Source organism: Oncorhynchus nerka, linkage group LG19 (assembly GCF_034236695.1).
Source record: "Oncorhynchus nerka isolate Pitt River linkage group LG19, Oner_Uvic_2.0, whole genome shotgun sequence".
Taxonomy (NCBI): Eukaryota; Metazoa; Chordata; class Actinopteri; order Salmoniformes; family Salmonidae; genus Oncorhynchus; species Oncorhynchus nerka.
The window spans coordinates 14021130-14041885 of record NC_088414.1 but is presented as its reverse complement, the minus strand read 5'-3'; the positions used below and the strand labels follow the sequence as shown (position 1 = coordinate 14041885).

At 44.8% G+C, this 20756-nt stretch overlaps 1 protein-coding gene across 1 annotated transcript in view; it reads right to left on the bottom strand.

The window, feature by feature from the left end:
* Window positions 1-20756, bottom strand: part of LOC115101082 (formin-binding protein 1-like) — a 98584-nt gene that overhangs the window by 13083 nt on the left and 64745 nt on the right. Inside the window, 7 exon segments of the mRNA XM_065004738.1 lie at window positions 2608-2737; window positions 2739-2791; window positions 5363-5566; window positions 7108-7254; window positions 7744-7872; window positions 13387-13491; window positions 15167-15229. Of these exon segments, the coding sequence (XP_064860810.1) occupies window positions 2608-2737; window positions 2739-2791; window positions 5363-5566; window positions 7108-7254; window positions 7744-7872; window positions 13387-13491; window positions 15167-15229 (831 nt within the window).

The window sequence follows — 20756 nt, the reverse complement described above, 5'->3', positions numbered from 1 at the left end:
CTCTCTCTCTCTCTCTCTCTCTCTCTCTCTCTCTCTCTCTCTCTCTCTCTCTCTCTCTCTCTCTCTCTCTCTCTCTCTCTCTCTCTCTCTCTCTCTCTTCTCTCTCTCTCTCTTCTCTCTCTCTCTCGTTGGACCAGAGGGCTGAGGAATGACAAGCCCTCCCACTGGGGGATGCTGGGTAAAGCATACCTCTGCTGTGCAGCTGTTGGCCAAAGACTGAACCCAGAACCCAACCTACAGACACAACTAGCATCACATTAAAATACACACTCATATCACATGTTATATAACCTGTCGTAAGGAAAGAAAACAGAAATTGGCTATCTCAAAGCCATTGGCCCTGTCAAAGATATCACATTTCATAACTAATATTTTGCTCAGTCAATAATGAGGTTTAATGAAATGATAATATTCATATTTTCACTCACTAATAGCACCTGTGCAGTGTAGTGCTGTACTAGGATTGACAAATAACTTGGTTCGTGTGACCATAGAATTAGGAATTAGAATACTACAACGGACATGAAGGTCAGCCATTTTGGTAAGAGGGTTGGTAAGCAAATGCTGTGATGAGATATTGTGTAAAACAATGAATTTGAAGATTATCTGCCCAGTATGTTTGTTAGCTAGCCAGCCAGCCAGTTTAAGTGGAATGATTTCAATAAAGTTTCAAATGACCTGTCAATATAACATTCCATACAAAAAATGCAGTCAACCTACAGCCATACCCAGGCTGAAATAATTTGATAAGAGGACATAGGCAAGTTGTAATTGCAACAAGTACTGTATCATAATATGACAAAGCTTTCCAAGAAAACAAACATTGGGACATTTATGGTCTATTTACATATATTTTTTAGAGGCTATTCATACAGGCAATTTTTAGAAACCTGTGTAAATTGTATTTCTAATTTGATGACAATATTTTAGGTTGACAATAATTCTATTACACAATTACTGATTTATCACACAACGTTAATATACACATACAAAAACAACAGAAATACTTCATCCATATGGATAATGAAAAGGAGTGAAGAGAATGTTGAGAGATTCATATTTAGCACTATTAATCTTAAAACATAGGCAATCTCGTGCTCAATACATCGCCCTGCCCGACCAAAACAAAAACCTGACATTTTTCCTTTCTTTCCCTTCACTTCATTCAAATGTTACAGAAAGGTTATACAGGAATGAACTCATTTGAATCTGCAACATTAACAGAAAACAATGCTTCAGATATAGAACTACCCTGGCCTGCCAGTTTAGAAGATGGCCATTACTCCACTTCCTGTTTGGGAAATGTTCACTTCCTGCTAGATTTGCCCTACTTCCTCCTTCTCCTGACCTTCAATAATTTATCACAGAGAGAACTTTGTTTTTATTACACTACTACTACTACTACTGTTCCTTTGCTTTCACAGACATCATAGGTTGTGGGCCGGGCTATGAGAAATATATGGCTCTAGTGCATTCTATCTGTTGCCCTTCAAAAGATACGAACATAAACAAACTGTATTAGTTGAGGCCGGAAGGAACACGTGAGCAGCTAAAGCACGTTCTTGACCTCAAGAGGGAGCTCTGTCGGCCCCGTGGGCGTGACCTGGACAGGGATCACGGTTCTGGCTGATTTAGGAATAGAAACTCGCCATGACACCACATAGCTGCAGCGTGTGTGTGTGCCTGCAGATAAAGAGGGTGTGTCGAACCCCAGGGCCGTCTAAAAAGCCCTGCTGCAAGCCAGGCCAGGCCCGGCCCGACAGACTCAGTGACTCAATCAGCCAATAGCGGCCAGCGCAACGTCCCAATCAATATACTGTGACTTTTGACTTTATACATAATCTTAACACGTTATACTGTTACTGATTTTCAGTTTGACCCAGATAGGCGGAAGGAAGGAAGTAGTTCTTGACTAAAAAACAAAACTTCTTCCAGTTGCTTATACTCTCCCTATTACTACACCTAGCAAATGTACTACTTGTGCTTTCTTTCATTGCATCATCATGGCGACTCTCCAAGGAGAGCTACAATGTGGTAGGATACCTACACATGTCTGTCATTGGGAGGGAGCTCTGGTGACACTGTCATTGTGTGTGAAGCAGTTTTAGAGTTCAAAGTGGAGACTGAGGAAACAGGTTGGAGAGTTCATGAGTTTATGTCTGGAAAGACAGACAGACAGACAGACAGACAGACAGACAGACAGAATATGTGATTCCGCTAGCGCAGAACTATGGAAGCATGCTAGAGAAGCGTAACACAGATACAGACACAGGCAGAACGCCGTATGGAGGAGGCTGGAGGATAGACAGAGTTGTCCAAAATAGATTTGGACCAGCAAATTTCATTGTAAGGTTGAGATGTTATCTCTGGCACACTGGGAAATCATGAAGATATAATCGATAGCCAATTACAGATTATTAAGAGATACCTGAAGAATTTAGGCCTGATGCCAACTGGAGTATAACCTCCCCCATACAGCGACGCCACAGAGCTCAGAGACAGGCGAGCACACACACATGCACGCACGCACACGCACACACACACACTCACCACACTCTCACAGACACACAACCACAAACACTCACAGCACGACACACACACACTTACCCCTCGCCTCAGGCTCCGGAGGCAAGTCATTTTGGGTTTGGAGGCCATGAACTCATTGAAGCGATTGGAGAGGGGCTCCTTGTTCTGCTTGGGAGACTGGGGGTCGTTGGGAACAGCAGAGGGTGAGGGGGGCTGGAGGCTGGGGGGCAGGGGGCTGGTGCGGGGACGTTAACAGGGACATAAGCTACCAGTATGAGAGGGAGCCGTGACGGAGGACAAGAAGAAGAGGAGGAGGAGGAAAAGGGGCAGAATCAAAACAAGAGGACAAAAAAGGAAGGAGGGAGGAACACAAAACGAGATAAATAAGGGCCCAAATAATGTTAAAAACAGGTAACAGAAAAACCCAACGGGAACAAAGACAACCAAAAGAGATATCAAACACAAACAAACCCAGTGTCATAAGTAACCAGCTGTTATGTGGTATAATCTTGTCAGACAAACAAACGTGAAGTAAAAACAACTTGTCAAGCGACGGCCGTAACATTTCTAAACAGAGTGAGTCAGAAGTGTTAATAGAGTGTTATTGCAAGGTGCTGCAGCTGCCACACATTTAAACAGACAGCTTTACAGGAAGCACATGCAAGCTTCCATTTTGTAGCAAGTGGTTTTTTGGGGGGGGGAAATGTCATCACATGCGAGCTCTCGGACTAGAAATTCACCATATCCTCCGAGATGTGACAGCGGCTGAATTTCAATCACAGAAACCGAACTCCTGCAATCCCAAACCACTTAACGCTCAATTAATGAGCGATCAGCCCTTTGGGAGCTAGAGAGAGATCTGCCATTTGTACTGACAGATTGCTTTGATACTCAGTGAGAGAACATGCATGAAAGCGCTTTGGATACCCATCTTTTAAAACCAAAGTTAATGAAATGTAAATAAATCAAGTAAATGGTTTGCTGCTCTTTTAATCCAGAGAGGAGTTCTAGTTGGACATAGATATTCTATAGATAGCAAAGGGCTAGGATCTAACACGTGTCTTCCGTATCGGCTCTGCTCTGATACAAGTCTCACATGTTTTCACTGTGCAGGTAGCCTACTTGTTAGAGCGTTGGGCCAGTAACTGGAAAGTCCCTAGATCGAATCCACGAGCTGACAAGGTAAAAAATATGTTGTTCTGCCCCCTGAGGAAGGCAGTTAACCCACACTTCCCCGGGCGCCAAAGGCGTAGAGGTCGATTATGACAGCCACCCGCACCTCTCTGATTCCCTGTATGTGTGTGTCTTTGTCCTTCCAGGACATTCTGTTCCCCTAAAGGCGTCAGGATGCTTTGGTTTGAACGAATGTGCTCGTATACTCCCTTTTTAAGACCTTGGCTTGAAAAACAATAGGACTGTTTGTCCCTCTTGGGATGCCGTAGCCAGTATACACTTTCTCAAAATAGTCAGAATGAATCGAATAGATAACTGAAAGAAATCTGTCATTCATTTTGACGTTTTTGCAGAGGAGCTCCTGGTCGCTTACATCTCAGCTGTTTGGTGCAGTATTTCTCCAGTGAAAAAATGTGCACGAAAGCAAGGTGTCTCTCCTTGAATGACTTAATTGAAGAATCCCTACTGTTGACCAATCACCGGCGAAGGGGCGTAGACTTCGGCTTCTGAACTTGGGCTTGCCTCAAGAAAAAATATTGTGTGCATGAACAGCAGAAAAACATACCTTGGCGAAGACCAAAAACAAACACAAAAACGTCACAAAATGTTATCGTAATAATATACGCTCAAACTGTTTTGGATGGGAAGCATCCGGACGCCTTAACACTCTCGGGGTACAGTACGTGCATGGCCTCACAAAAAAAGCTATGGACAAACACCCTGTCATTAGTTGTCCCTTACGCTTTAGAGTCTCATAAATATAACACACTTACAATATAACAGGACGAACACCAAACAAACAACACACATCATGCTCAAACCGCAGGGAGTCGGCGCTAGTGAGTGACATGCACACCCACACGCCACAGACGCTCACACACACCCTAGCTCTATCACGAAGTGACACCATTAGGTACGAATGGTGCCACTTCCAACCTTAGACCCTCATCCCAAATGGCCCCGTGTTAGACAGCCTAGCCATACAGAACCCCCTTGGCTGTGGGAGAAGAGGCCATTCCAGACAGACCCCCCCCCCCCCGGTGTAAGAGGAGGGTCAATGAAGGAGACTGTTATTAGGCTACAGGACAGACGGTCCGTGTGCAGGGGAGTGAGTTAATCTGTCCGGCCCAGAGAGAGGGAGTGGAAGGGAGGAGGGGGAGGAGGGGTGGGACTCAGTTATGGAGGATGCATTAGTTGGTTGTTGTTGTTGTTGTTATGTTAACACATTAAAGTTAAGAGTTGGTTGGTGGCTCAACGACAGTGAGGATGATGTTGATGACCAGTGAGTAACCAGCAGGGGGATGGGGGGGTAAAGGGTGGCAAATAATAACACTGACAACACTACTAACGTACTGTAATCACAAAATGACCAGAACAATAAATAACAACCCAACAGAACTATAATGACAACCCAAATGAAACATTAAAGTCACATTTTACTGTTATTTACTACACAGTAACACCAAGACCTACAACAATGTCCCCTGAAGTCTCTGACAATTATCGAAGCCCTGTTAAAGACAGTATGGCCAAAAACAATGCACATTCTTGTCCTTTATTCTTGTACAGGGAGAATGAAGTGAGGTCAAAAAAAACTCCCCCCCTCCCCAAATTTAGGCTTGACCTTCGAGTAGGTGTGTGAGAGAGTGTGTGTGTGTGTTACCTTGTTCTTGTTCTTAATGAAAGGCCACAGTTTGCCCTTGCTCTTGCCCCCGCTGGGTCGTTCCTTGGCCTCTCCTCGTGAGTTGGACAGGCTGGTTTCGGAGACCGTCCTCTTCATGGACTGGCCTGGCCCATAGTCCTCAAATTCTACGTCCCCCGGGGGCTCGAACCCAGACTTATACGACTCCACCACCTGCTTCGAGTCCTGGTGGGGTGGGATCAAGTGGGGAGAGAGATAGTAGGGGGAATTCAGATCTTATGGCTAAGCAAACATTTGGATATGACTGGATGGAGAAAAGATATAGACAGGATTGAAACACTGATCTAAAAGAAACAATTCTGTCCACTCTATTTCTATTCCTAAAGCCAGATTGTGTTTTCCTCAACCAAGTCCAGAAATAGCATAGGACAGAAATGTCCTAGACCAGGAAGACTTGATTTGTTATTGTACTATTTCCAGTTGTTGTTATCAGTTCATTACTTCGGCTCAATCAAGATGGATGCAGGGGGTGACCGGAGGTCGGGGAGGCTCCACAGCCTGAACTGAGGAAGAGGGGAACGACCTGGAACTGTCACACAGGAGCTATGGTGAAAACACCAGACGTCAGGGACTGACAGTCAGGAAGCAGCTCGTTAATCAGCAGGCTGTGAGGTCTTGATCTCTATCCTATCTATACTGATAAGGTCAAAGGTTAGAGGTCATCAGCCTCTGTTATCCCTATTTTGTTTCCTGGAACAGGCAAAAGCACAGGCCTTAGCTTAGTCATCTCCCCTTCCTTCTCTAACCCACACACAAACACATCAAAAGCTGATGATTTTCTATTGCTTGCACTAAGATATGGTCCGCCATCTTAGCATACTGGATTGAATGCTTGAAAAATCTAATTGTGTTGGCCAATATCAATGACTCATTCATCAATGACTTGAGATAAAATAACAACATGGGTGTTTGTTATCTGGTTAAGTGCATCAGTTCATCTTCTCCCAGTTTTGTAGGGAACTGCTAGTTAACTTTGAGTGTGCAGACAATAAACTGGCCAGATCCAGAAAAGCTGCTCCCTCCTGCCATGATGTAGTGTGATACTTAACTTAGCAACATTCTCCATCAGGCAGAGGAGAGAGAGAGCCCCTTGGCGAAGACAGGAGGTTGGCAAAGACAGTTGTTTAATTATGAGTGTAATTGTGAATTTTCGCTCTCAAAGCGAACCTTATCGCTCTCTCTCTCTCATCTCTCTCTCCTTCACATCTCTCTCTCTCTCCTTCACATCTCTCTCTCTCACTCACTCACTCACTCACTCACTCACTCTCTCACTCTCACTCTCTCACTCTCACTCTCTCACTCTCTCACTCTCGCTTCCCACTTTCTCTCATTATTGCTCCTGCTTCCCTGCTGTTTTCCCAGCTCGCTCTCTGAAACCATTAACTAAGAGTGTCAGGAGACGGGGTCTAAATTAGCTCAGTGGTGATTGGTTGAGTCAGGTGGCTGAGTGAGTGAGTGACAGGGCTCCAGGGAAAAGAGTCACATCAGTTGTAATCCCAGGCTCTACTACGACCGAGCAGATGAGCATTTGAGGCAGATGGGCAAGGCACATACCTCCAGTGTTTTTGAATTTAGTCATACAAAGAGCCTGGACTCTGGTGAGGAGCGAATACCATCAACAACACATAGCACCCACATGGTTGTGACATGGTACAGTACTAAACTCACAATCGTGTGTGTGTGTGTGTGTGTGTGTGTGTACTCACAGTCTTAGGCTCAATGGACTCGGCAGCCTTAGTCATTCCGTCTAGACATTTCCCTACGATAGGCAGCACCTCTCGGTCCACCTCCGCGTACGTCTTCATGGACACACCCACCCTCTCGATCCGCCTCTCCTCCATCTCCTGGAGTTTCTACACACCCACACAAACACGTCATGTTCAGCACGCATGACAATGCTATTACAAACACCTGCTCACAGTGGCCCTGAAGTTGTCCCACACTACGCTGCTGAGGGGGTAGGACTAAACAGACTGATATATAAAGACATATAGGTCAGAAGACGTCGGGTCAATGTCCCACCAAAAGTTCTGAGCGCAGTGGTTTCAAGAACCTTCCATAGGTCTGAAAATGTACTCTCTGTCTCTCTATTGTTCTCTATCCAGTGAAAAGGACTGTGGTTTTAGAGGTGCTCCACATTTTTCCATTGGCTCTCAGGGAGACATACGAGAATTGAAATACTTTCTTCTTCCACTCTGGAGCTACTCTGGACCTGTGTGTGTGTGTGTGTGTGTGTGTGTGTGTGTGTGTGTGTGTGTGTGTGTGTGTGTGTGTGTGTGTGTGTGTGTGTGTGTGTGTGTGTGTGTGTGTGTGATATATTGGGGAGTGTAGTAATGAATTACCTGGAATATATTGGGGATGAGAGTGTAGTAATGCTCGTTCTGTTCCTGGTTGAACTTGGTCAGGAAGTTGGAGTATTCACTCTTACTGTCAGCTGCCATCTGGTGTCTCATCTGAGCCTGCTGCCGCGCCTGAGGAGGACAACAAACACATCACACACACACACACACACACACACACACGCGCACACGCACACACACACACTTAATGAACTTGGTGGCCTCATGACACACACACACACACACACACACACACATACAGAGAGATTACTCACACATACGCACAAGCATAAACGCACACACACTATCACAGGTGCAGGTCTGTGGAGGGAGTAGCAGTAGCGGCAGCAGCCATTGGGGATGAGTGAGAAACACACACGTGAACAGGAAAGAACCATAGGAGCGACAAATACTCCCAACTTAACCCTTGAATGGGAGGAATGGAATTCACCACAGACTAACAAGCTCTATGTCATCTCATCTGTCATGTTGATTATCATGCCATCTGTCATTGATAAACCACCAACATCGACAAAACAAACATGTCAAAGGACATGGCCAAAGTCTCCTATATCTCAGAGTCCTAGCAGGAGCATTAGAAGGACAGCGTCCAGTTTCATAACCCTAACCCCCCCCCCCCCCCCACACACACACACACACACACACAGACAGAGGGACAGACAGGTGGGAGAGGTTTCATCTCCCCATTCCTCCTCCTACACATCTTGGAGGACAGAGACACAGTCTAGCCCAGACTTCTCCACCCACACATTAACCAGAGTTACACACACAGCCAGCTAATGGGGAAGGACACAACCTCTTCGCTACCACACCTATACAGAAGGCCCGTGAATGTGTGTAAGAGAGAGGCAGGTGTGCGGAAGGACAGGTACACACCACCATGGCAACACGACTGATGACAAAATCTCTCAGCCCCTTTCACATCCTGTCGACGCTCTAGGAAGTAAACAGCAGCTAACCTACGTACCTCTGTGATACACACACACGCCACTCCCACCTCTTCTGTAGAAGACGCTTCAATCTCGAAAACAAAACCGAAAGCTTCAAAGCTATTCCGAGACTGAAATGTCTTACACACATCAATGTACCTTACAGGCGAAAATGTGGTAATGGTAGTGTGAGTGTTTTGGGAAAGGAAGAAAATGGACAGAGATAACTTATAGATGCTTTTGCTTGCATAGTTCCATAAGCCGAGCAAGATGTGGATTCATGTGAACGGTATGAGGATAAAGCAAAGCAGAAGTTTACACATATCGAGTGACTGAGATATCAATTCTCTGTTCTTCCACAGAAAAAAAAGAAAACGATACAAAGACACCAAAGATAAGTTATTAAAGGTAAAAAATAAAAAAAAACTACAATACAGAGCTATACAGATATACCTGAGAGGACATATGGACATTGTCCAGTACTGGACAGAGTACAGATATAGGACAGTGCTCAATGAGAGTCGGTGTGGTCACTAGCAAGGCTTGAACAGGTGATTGTGTTTTTGGGGGTGACCTGTGTGTATGTTGAGAAACAAGGTCGAGACTCGAGACGGTGTGTGTGTGTGTGTGTGCGTTCCCACAGATATAAACACATGCTCTGCCCAGTGTGGACCTACCTTGTGGGAACTTCGCTTCAAGGTATGGCAGGAAAATAAATAACAACAACAAAAATACACACACAAAAGTGTTAGCCACTTCCTGCTGAACAGGACCCAGTTTAGTCCTAGCAGAGGGGTAAAAAAAACGGAAGTAAAAATACTTTAAAGTACTACTTAAGTAGTTTTTTTGGGGTGTCTGTACTTTACTTTACTATTTATATTTTTTGACAACTTGAATTTTTACTTCATTACATCCCTAAAGACAATGATGTACTTTTTACTCCATACATTTTCCCTGACACCCAAAAGTATTCATTACATGTTGAATGCTTAGCAAGACATTAAAATAGTCAAATTCATGCACTTATCAAGAGAACATCCTTGGTCATCCCTACTCACCAAACGCAAATGCTTCACTTGTGTTGCGCGAGCGTTTGAGTGTGCCCCTGGCTATCCGTAAATTTAAAAAACAAGAAAATGGTGCCGTCTGGTTTGCTTAATTCTTGAAAGGAAAGGAATTTGAAATGATTTATAGTATATAAAGTATATTTTAGCAGTTACATTTACTTTTGAAACTTAAGTATATTTTAAAACCAAATACTTAAAAACTTTTACTCAAGTAGTATTTTACTGGGTGACTTTCACTTTTGCTTGAGTCATTTCCTATTAAGATATCTTTACTTTTGCTCAAGTATGACAATTGGCAACTTTTTCCACCACTGAGTCATTGCTACATGTCCTCGACCAATGAGGACGAGTTCATCCAGAGAAGGGGGAAGTACGTGGATGATGGGTAAATCAACACAAAGCTGTGCCAGAACAAGGTAACAACATCACGTTAGGGCTACTTTAACACTGGTATTGTTAACCACAGTAGCTAAACAAATACAGAATCACTCTTTTGTTGCTGAGAATTTTTCCTGCAAAGCAGTGTATTGGAGTTTTAAAAAGGCTTCTAAATGTTTGTAATTCCCACTGAAATGTCCATCATTTACAAGTGGTAGGCCTCTATCGTGCCTTTTTAGAGTACTTTACAACTGAGGCGTGAGGGGCACCGAGCAGTAGAGCTTCTTTTCTACCATCGTCAGTGCTTTCCAACTAAGACAACACTCCATAGGAGACTCAGTGAAAGTACGGGGTCCACACAGAGCCATACGGGGACCTGTCTAAATCTAAGCGGTGAAGCAGCCAAACCGTAATTGTGGTATTTTTTCCCCATCCATGGAAGACAGGAAGCTGTGAGGTTTGCGCCAGCTGCTTACTAAAACCACAAGAACCCCAGCTCAACAAACTCCAGTCTCTCTGATTATTACCGACCGCTCTGAGATATGGTCCTAACTTAGACTACACAGCCTTGGATTTCCCTAGTCCAAATATATCCCATGTGGAATACTGCTATTATCTTAAACATAGTTAGGAGTGTATTAAGGTTAAGATTTACAACAGTTTCCGCATTACCGAATTCTCTCGGCAGTGCTTGTGATAACATACCACAAGATAAACACATAAAAACACAATCCAACACTGAGTGATACAACCACCAGCATAACTCAAATCAACCTATTCATGGTTGGGGTGGTGACATGTCATGCCTTCGTAACACTCCCAAGGTCTTCGAAAATGACAGAGGGAGGGAATCGGTCTCTTCAGACAGAGTAGGAGCAAGAACACATGGAGGCGTTTTGGTTTCACACGGCTGAACTGTCTGCCAGGATCATCGAGCAGACCTCTTACGTGGCCTGGGGTAGCCCTTTCCTAAGTCAGTGACCGAAAGCGCCCTCTTTGGCCTCGCGGGTGCAACGTTATTCATATGTTTCGTAATGAAAACCTGATGAGAATCCAGTGTTTCTATGTCAAACAGTTTCGTTCTATTTCAGTCGTCAGGGATGTGTATGAAGTGTAATGTTGGGATGCAACTTTAAAACGGAACACATTTCAATCTGACGTGGTACAGGCGCCCTCTCCTTTTTCTAAACCCGTAAGCACGTGTGTGAGATGTGCACCTTTTGTTTCAGAGTAGATTTGTTCAAGGATAACAAGAATCGCTCTGTGTGTGATAGAAAGTGATGGATTTGGTACACGACTTTGTACTAGTGATCTCAGCGTGTTTGCAATGCTGTGTCCATGATGATATTATGTGCCAGTGTGAGAGAGAGAGTTGAGGAACACAGGTCACGTTAAAATAGTAAGGCACCATTCCACCCCAGCTCTCCGATTCCCAGACCGAAACAGAAAGACACACATTTTCCCCATCTGACACTATGATCAGAACGATAGCGGGCCGCTTATGGTCTGCCATTAAAACAGCAACGAGACAAAGGCTGAGTAACTGTTGGAAAGAAGACGGCACAGAGTAAAAGAGCAGATGCCGGGAAATTATGTCACAAAAATAATAAAAAGGAAGGGAAAAATTGAAAATGAACGTCCCAAAGTCAGCTGGGTGTATTATAAAAGCGTTATCGATTTCTGCGTTTTATTTTTCTCCATGTCTTCAGAAGAGAAAGCGAATCGGAGTATGTTAAAGGAGGAGAGTGAGGTCAGAGTCAAGACAAAAACACCCACGCAACAGATACTATGTACGAATAATGTAGGAACTGTTAACACTGCTGCAGTGTTCCGTTAGATAGAAAAACACACAACTGGAGAACACAGCAATGTGTGTACTGTGTGTGGGGGTAGAGTGTGAGTACTTACAGACTCGTGCTTATCTATGACTGGGCCTGTTTACCACAAGTGGAATGTTAATGTATCAGACAATCCACTGGCAATGATAAGCTCTACATACAAGACTCCCAAGAGCTATGTTGCCTTCCCTTACCATAACATTATATATAGAGTGTCACCAATTTTACGTTGACTAACATCAATCTTCACATGCAGTAAAAACATCCCTGTTATTACTAAAGACTTGTTGGTTTCTCATAACCAAGCAGGGAATTACTTGAGAGATCATTTCCAAAAACATAGGGGACTCAGTGCCACTCTTGTTTCCCAGACTTGGTTATGTGGTCTGTTTTTGTTGTTGAGGGAGAATCAGGGCTGATATTGTATCTCAGTTCAGTTCCTGTCAGTCCAGTTCTGTACAGTGCTGCTCTGGTCCGAGCCAATGGTCTGAGCCCACCCATTGTGGCTGTTTGGCTGTGTGTCAGTCTCAGTGGGGACATAGAGGCTTCTTGTTCAGGCCTGTATTAGCATCATAATCGGATCTGAGCCATGTCAGCTCTGAGCTCTAAGCCTGGGTCGCTGCTGGGCGGACTGCTGATGAAGCAACACGCCGGGATGCTGGCGGTGGTGACCCATGATGCCTTGCAGCATGGCGTGGCGTGGGCGGCACTGTGTGGGTTAAAGGCAAGGACGTTAGAGGCTATCCCAATTCCCGACCGATGATTCGGGACACATGAGGTGGCATCGACACAAGGCCCCAAAAGCTTTTTTATAAAAAGGCCACAATTGAGGCGACTGGTGAAATTGGCCAGGGAGAGCAGAAACACAGATAAACAGACAACACATTCACACGACTCAAATACTACTTTTCCCAGCACGCATGGATGGAGGCTTGGATAGAGACAACAATGTACACACACACAAACACACACACAACCCCCCCCTCCCTCAACCCACACACGGACACAAAGCTGGTTGTGCTGCCAAGCGACACGGTAGACAGGCAGGCCACAGTGACTGGCTACTCTGCTTCTGGCCTGGCCAGCAGTGATAATGAGGACTCAGTCAGTTCTGCTATCAGCCGTGGTGAGAAGTGGGAGATCACTGTCATTGTGCTGCTGCTGACTGAGAGAGACAGTGCCAGCCTGTACAGAAAGCCCTGCAGCGAAACAAACTGTTACTGGTGCCTCACCCTCTTGGGGTGGGTGAGAGAGGGAGAGAGGGAGAGAGGGGGGGGGGGGTACAGTACAAAGAGAGGGATTGGTTGGGTGTAGAGCAAGAGAGCAGTGAGCATCTGCATTTGTTTGGTTAGTGTTAAGCAGGAGAGTCTGTGATTGGTTTGTGGTAAGCGGGAGAGCAGTGACAGAACATACCTTCTCCACGTCTGCCTTCGTCACATTGATGTCGGCGTCCATTCTCTCAAAGTACTGCTGCGCCCTGTCCGCCTCTTTACAGTCCCTCTCGAACCGCCGTTTACTCTAAGGGGAGAAGTCACACAGTTCATTTAGATGTCACTCATACATATTATGGTCTAGATCAGCTCACTAATATAACATTACCTCAGTCGGTGCAATATATCTACTGTAGTATATTATGCTACAGACTTCACTCATATACAGTATGGCCTAGACATGCTCACTAATAATATAGGCTAATATACATTTGCCCTTTGGAAACTTGGGAGAATGGAGAGGGATTTGACGTCACACAGAGTGGACGTCATATAGTTGCAAATGAGACATTGTGTGCCATAGACGTCAGTTATCCTACATTGGACATGTGGCTTCTGACACAGCCAGAGGCTCTCTCTCTCAAAGTCAAGTCTGTCTGAAGATTAAATAAATGTTCATGGTGGCCGTTTGTGCGCAAAACCATCCCTTCTTCCATCCCTTGCTCTGAACAATTAGTGTTTGTTCTGTGAGGGTGCACTCTGATCCCTGCCTAGCTGCTCCAAGCACAATGGGGACATTGAGGACAGAGGGAGGAGAGCTGCCATGTTCTCTCTCTCTATGCACAGTATATTTTTTCCTCTCTCTATGTTTTCTCTCCCTCACTCCTTCTCTCTTCATCTGTTTTTTTCTCTCTCTCTCTCTCTCTCTCCCTCCCTCTCTCTCTCTCCTCTCTCTCTCTCTCTCTCTCTCTCTCTCTCTCTCTCTCTCTCTCTCTCTCTCTCTCTCTCTCTCTCTCTCTCTCTCCCTCCCTCTCCCTCCCTCCCTCCCTCCCTCCCTCCTCTCCCTCTCCCTCTCCCTCTCCCTCTCCCTCAAAGGACAACCACACCGTGATAGGGAATGCCCCGCACAGGCTCCCCAAAAAAAATCACAGGGATAGGCTCTCCTTTACAGAGAAAACAAACACATAGACACTCCTTCCACGCCTTCATTTTGTTGGCCTCTCCTGCTTCACGACTTGAGATCAGCTTGGAGAGAACTCTTTATTCTAGGCTTGTCCAGGAAAAATGCTTCAGGAATGCACAATAATTTGCTGCAGTGTCCTTGAAACTCTACTCAACACAGCTGTTCTGAGATCAGAGGTTCTCGATAACAAAGCGTCCGTGTTTCTGAGAACCTCGGTCGGAGCTGTTGACCTGTTAACCTGTTAATGAGGGAATATCTTAATCTGCTTCAATGCATTCTGACCAGTCCCTGGCAGTGCATTTAACAAGGCTAATGGTCAAATGTTATCATAAATGAAACCTTTGATACAAATCCCACTTGTCCAGGAAGCATAGGGCACCACACAATTTCCCCACCTGCACTTCACTTCTCAATCTGATCTAATCTCAATCTCAATCTGAGATGCAGTTATGACCGTTGATAACGTTTGAGCTCTGCTGTTCTAGTCTCGACACTCTTTCTCATTCCCAATAAAAGGGCAATTGTTTCGGTTTAGTTTCTCATTGGGATGGAATGGCTTCGGGAGGAAGGCTGTATTACGGCTGTATTTTATGAGTATACTCCTGTGTAAACAGTTCAATACCCACTAAACTTGACTAGCTGCCATTCTCACTGCCAGGTAATGGGCTTCAGTTTTTCCACCTACCATACTGCAATGTAGCAACTGCATGCACACTATGACTACTGCGTTGTCATAACTGTAGTAGTACTCTGACTATAATACTCTAGTCGGTAATACTACACTGCACACAGTACTCACCGACTCCAGCTGTTTCCACGAGCATTCAATGTGTTGCTGTGCTTTACGTCCATCATGGAAATGCTGAGAGAAAGAGAGAGCGAGAGAGAGAGAGAGAGAGAGAGAGAGAGAGCGCGAGAGAGAGAGAGAGAGAGAGAGAGAGAGAGAGAGAGAGCGAGAGAGAGAGAGCGAGAGAGAGAGAGAGAGAGAGAGAGAGAGAGAGAGAGAAAGAGAGAGAGAGAGAGAGAGAGAGAGAGAGAAAGATAGATTGTTATTATTATTATTACAATGTCTGCTTATAAATCATATCTACAAGGGCAGTAGATCAAGAAATCAAGGGAGGGGGGTAAAGAAATAGAGGGACAGAAACGCCGAGTTTGCCCTTGATGAAAGAGAAGGAAGGCAGATGAAATGAGGGGTGGTTGACGTTTCTGTCAGGACGCATGCCGTGAAACACCAGGAGATTCTCATTACAACATCCAACATAATGTTACTTTAAAAATGCAGAACAAAACAGAAGCTGGTTGATAAATTAGAGCAGTGTTTCCCAACCCCTGGTCCTCCAGTACACCCAACAGTACACATTTTGTATTGTAACCATGGACAACAAGCACACCTGATTCAACTTGTCAACCAATCATCAAGCCCTCAATGAGTTGAACGAGGTGTGTTTGTCTGGGAGTATAGAGTATAGAGTGTTGCACTGCAGAGCCACATGCTCTGACACTAGTGACATATTACAGGTAGGTGAGAGCAAGCTACTGATGATTACCATGCCTGGGGATAGGACACCCATCTTCACCCCCCCTCCCCCCAATGTAACACGGGTGGCCAGAGCCCAGAAAACAATTAGGCTGTACTGAGGCATGACCATGGACGGTGTGTGTGTCTCTATGTTTGTGTGTGTGTGTCTGTGTGTGAGAGAGAGAGAGAGGGGGGGGGGAGAGAGAGAGAGAGGGATTTAGAGAGGGGGGGGAGAAAGAGAGCGAGGGAGAAAAGAAAAAGAAATGGAGGGGGAAAAGGAAAGATAGTGAGACAGAAAATGTTGGCATTGACAGGAAAGACAGGGAGATATAAAAGGGCAGCAGGATAGGACATAGACATACCCAGACAAACACAGATAGAGATTGATACAGAGAGAGATATTCTAAGATGGCTGCCAGTGCCAGCCTTGCCAAGCATGGCATATTGCGCACGGAGGACATGGCAGCTGTTGGTCTGGGCACGCTCAGTAAACACGCTGGGTGTTTTTCTAACAGGCCCCACTTGGCCTCCCCCCTCCAGGGAAAGAAGGAGAGAAGGAGATGACTGAGACCACACGTGGCCAAAAGACAGAGCACGTTTCTCTGCAGCCCTCTTAGTGGAAAAAAATGTATACTGGTATATAAAAAAGCGAGTACTTCTTCTCTGGATTGTCATTGAACATGTTAAAAAGAACGACTAATAAACGGACAATCTGCGTTCTCAGTTATAAAAGTCTAATAATATATCGCTCCTGAAGCAGTTGAAATCAACAACGAATGAAAGAGAGCTATCCCCAGCAGGCACCAGTCTGTGCTGGTCTCAGCCTCAGTAGCTGTGTTGAATATCTACCCCAGGCGTTCAATAAAGGACACAGGCTATTACACAGAATGAAAATCCCAGCGATTGTATTTCAGTGACGTGTCAGTGCTTCTAATCTAAATGGCCTCTGCCAGTAACTCTTGTACTCAGCACACACACACACACACACACACACACACACACACACACACGTCAACAGGTACAAATGCATGCATGTCGCAAACAACAAACACGCGCACACACACACATACAGACACACGTACTTACACACGCACACACAAACACACATACAAACACACATGACAAGAAATTAACAAAGAATTAACGTCTCCCCAATTAAATAGTTACAGTACATGTCTATCAATGTCTAGGCTTTATGAATGAACTGGGTTGACCTTGGGAATCTCAATTCTCACTTCCCTATCTCACTGGTAAAACCATGACTATCTTTGGGGAAGCTGTCAAAGGAAGAAGTCCTCAAACTGTTTCAGAGGAAGTCCTTTAGTTCTTAAAGGGAATGGATCACCCACACAATGGTGTGAGCCACTTTAAAGGGTATGTAGCATAAATGTAACCACATGTAACATATGGATTTGTATTAGGATACACATCAAAAGTCCCAATGCAGTTTCTTTGACCTGTATCTATGGATGCGACCCAGTCGTTTGTTCTAGATGTTCCATTGCCATACTGGCTGGGAGCGTTCTTATCTCTTTCTTGCTAGATAGCCAACTACGGCTAATTTACAGTCACGTCAAACAGCGCAGCCAGAATAACAACAGTAGTTGCATTTGCGATTGTTTTAAGCTGTTTTCAGGTGACATTTATTTGGATACATCCATAACAATGAGCTAATGAGGCGCGATTTCGCCTGGGATAGAAAATGTGCTCTCTCGTCAGGACACTGTTGTTCAGAGGAGCTAGCCAACAACACAGCTAACACAATCACTTCAAACTGAAGCTGGAAAGACTGCAAACTAGCTGCACTTAGTTTAGTTTGACCTTTTTTCAATTGACATATCTTTGTATATATCCATAAAAATGTGGCCAACTGATTCATGATTTCAACTGGTTGAGAGATGCTGCCTGCCTGCCTGCCTGTCTGTCAGTCTGTCTGTCTCGTCCCGACTCCCAACTCCCGACACGTTCATAACTATGGGACAGGTGGAGATTTTGAATATTGAAACAATGTTGCAAATGTCAGAGAGACAGACAGCAAGGTTTATACAAATCTCCGCTGTTGAAAACTAAATCTTAGTCTAAAAGAATTGTGAGAAAATGTCTAGATGTGTAAAGTGTACGCTAAGAATGGGGAAGCAAGAACAGGGAGTGAATTTAGTAAATACCGGAACAAAACAAGAAACCCGAGTAGCGTACAGACATGAAACAAAGAAACAGAATCAATAACACCTGGGGAAAGAACCAAGGTGATGGAGTCCAGGTGAGTCTCATGAGGTGCAGGTGCGCGTAACGACGGTGGCAGGTGTGCGTAATAATGAGTAAACTGGCAACATCGAGGGCTGGAGAGGGGGAGCGGGAGTAGACGTGACAAGATGCTTTTTATAGTGGAGATCAAGTTTATAAATTGCCTGGCTGGGCTGATCGGACAGTGGATTGCGCAGTCAGATGGAACAGAGTAAATAGGCATTTTAACCTCAAAGATTTAGCCGGTGGTAACTTGTGGAATAGACACGGGCTGGAATGCGGTTTTAACCAATCAGCATTCAGGATTACAGCCACCCGTTGTATAAATTTGTAACAACCCAAAAAGGTAACTATGTTTGTACGTACAGGTAACCAGATCGTGACTACAACTAAGTTAATACATCTTTGACCACACTGTGGTGTTACATGCTTCCTACCCTTTAAAATGCATTGGGGAGTCCAGTGGTGTAGTCAAGTGTCTCAGCTCTTTAACTGAAAATATACTAAAGGGTCGCTCCCCAAACTCCGCTTTAAAAGGTAACATGTTTGTAAATGTATCATAACTGACAGAATAATATTTACTTCCTCAGGTCGCCACACAGGCGGCAAGTCATTTCACAAGACACAGGACACTGAAAGGACTGGATCAAGTGACATTGTTAATGTCCAACTCTCTCCGTGAAGCAAATATTTGTTTCTCCATGACAACATTTCTGAGGGAAGTTTACGAAAGCAAAGGCAACGGAGACTGTGTTTTAGGGGGAAGACGGCCAACTCTCCATGTCGTTTCAAATCAACCCTTCTTCCATCCCATCAAAGATAAACAAACCACACTGAGGCTGTGTTCCAAATTACGCCCTATTCCATTTATATAGTACACTTCTTTTGACCAGGGCTCATAGGGTGCCATATGGGACACAAACTGAGACACTAACACTCCTCCCCAAACAAGCTACTCTTGAGAACAACCAATGCTTCAGTACTGTAGTACGGAGGGCTGTGATGGAATATATAGTCCTACAGTATGTGGCAGAGATATATGGCGATACGATGCATGGACGCCATATGAAAACATTAGCGAGTCTAAAGTAAAACGAGTTTTCTAAGTGTATGATTCTGACCTGGACATCTTTACGAGGCATGGGCACCATCTAAAACAAAAAGAGTCTGCCTCGTGTTTCTGATTCAGACCCATCTGCAATAAAGATGCTGCAGGTCTAGTCTGATGAGAACATATACTACACTTTTAAAACAAAACAAAAAAAGGTTCCAAGGGTTCCTCTATGGGAAGAGTTCTACATGGAACCAAAAGGGTTCTACCTGGAACCAAAAGGAGGTCTTCAAAGGGTTATCCTATGGGGACAGCCAAATAACCCTTTTAGGTTCTAGATAGCACCTTTTTTCCCCTAAGATTGTACATGTGCATCTGTATGGGCAACATAGTCTACAGACAGTGCTTCTCAGTGTCTGCCAGTCTATCTGGCCATTTAAAATGACTGGACTGCCTTGCAGTGATCCACTTGGCCCCGGTCCATCCAGAACGTATGGTCCACACCAGGGGAAGGGAACACACCTCTTATCTCCCCTCTCACATAGCCTCCCCTTCTCCTTCCCCTCTCCTCCACTCTTCAGAACAGCAACATGTTAACTGCCGGGGCTTGGGGCTGCCAAGGAGCCCGCTGGCATTTCAACAGGTCAATGACCTGAAGCGCTGAAGGCTCTCACATTCAGAGGACGGGAGACTGGCAGAGAAACATGCATTATTGATAGGCTGATTAATGTTCCAAACATGCACTTTGGCTTGTATTCCCCTCAGTCTAAATGACCATGTTCTTGACTTTCTCCAAAATCTTTGCTGGTTGTCTAGATTTTGGGATAATGATTAAGAATGCGGGTTGAGTCCAAGTCAGGTAGAAGAGATTTTGAAAAGATCGGTAAGATGAAGTGTCTCATGTGATGCCAGGTTCAGTTGGTAGCCTTTTACTTGGACACGTGTTCTTCTCCCAGACAAAGGAATTGTGCACTATGCTCCTGGTACAGAAAAGAAAAGACTCTCTCTCTCACACACCAACATTTAGGACTCACGTTACAAAAAATTAGTGAACCCCCTGAACCACACAATCTCTTTAGTTCTTCAGAGGCCAAATAAACCATTTTATATACAATATCGTTCGAAGGTTTGAGGTAACTTAGAAATGTTTTTTTTTTTATGCCAGTTCGAGAGAAAGAGAGAGAGAGATTTGAAAAAGTTTATTTTTATTTTTATGGTAGACCTTGTAGCATTGTTGTGTGTAGAATATAAGATCATATCTTATATCTAAACCGGTCATCATCCCGCCTGCTAAAGCAGATTAGAAAGGTGGTCTGTGAGTCCTTTCCAGCAATCTGTCAAGGTTTTGCGTCCCACAGCACACATTCTGACCAGTGGCCTGAGGGCCAAGTGTGAGTCCTCCCCGCCCTGAATGTCACTGCTGATGTTGCGTGGGCAGTGCAGGAGGGCGAGGGTTTGCTGCTGTCATTCATGACCCCAGAACTGGAGAGCTCAAGGCAGTTGGAAAGAATGTGATGTACACAACAGGTGTGAATGCACATTCTCTGGAAGGGGTGAAGTCAATGAGGTGGG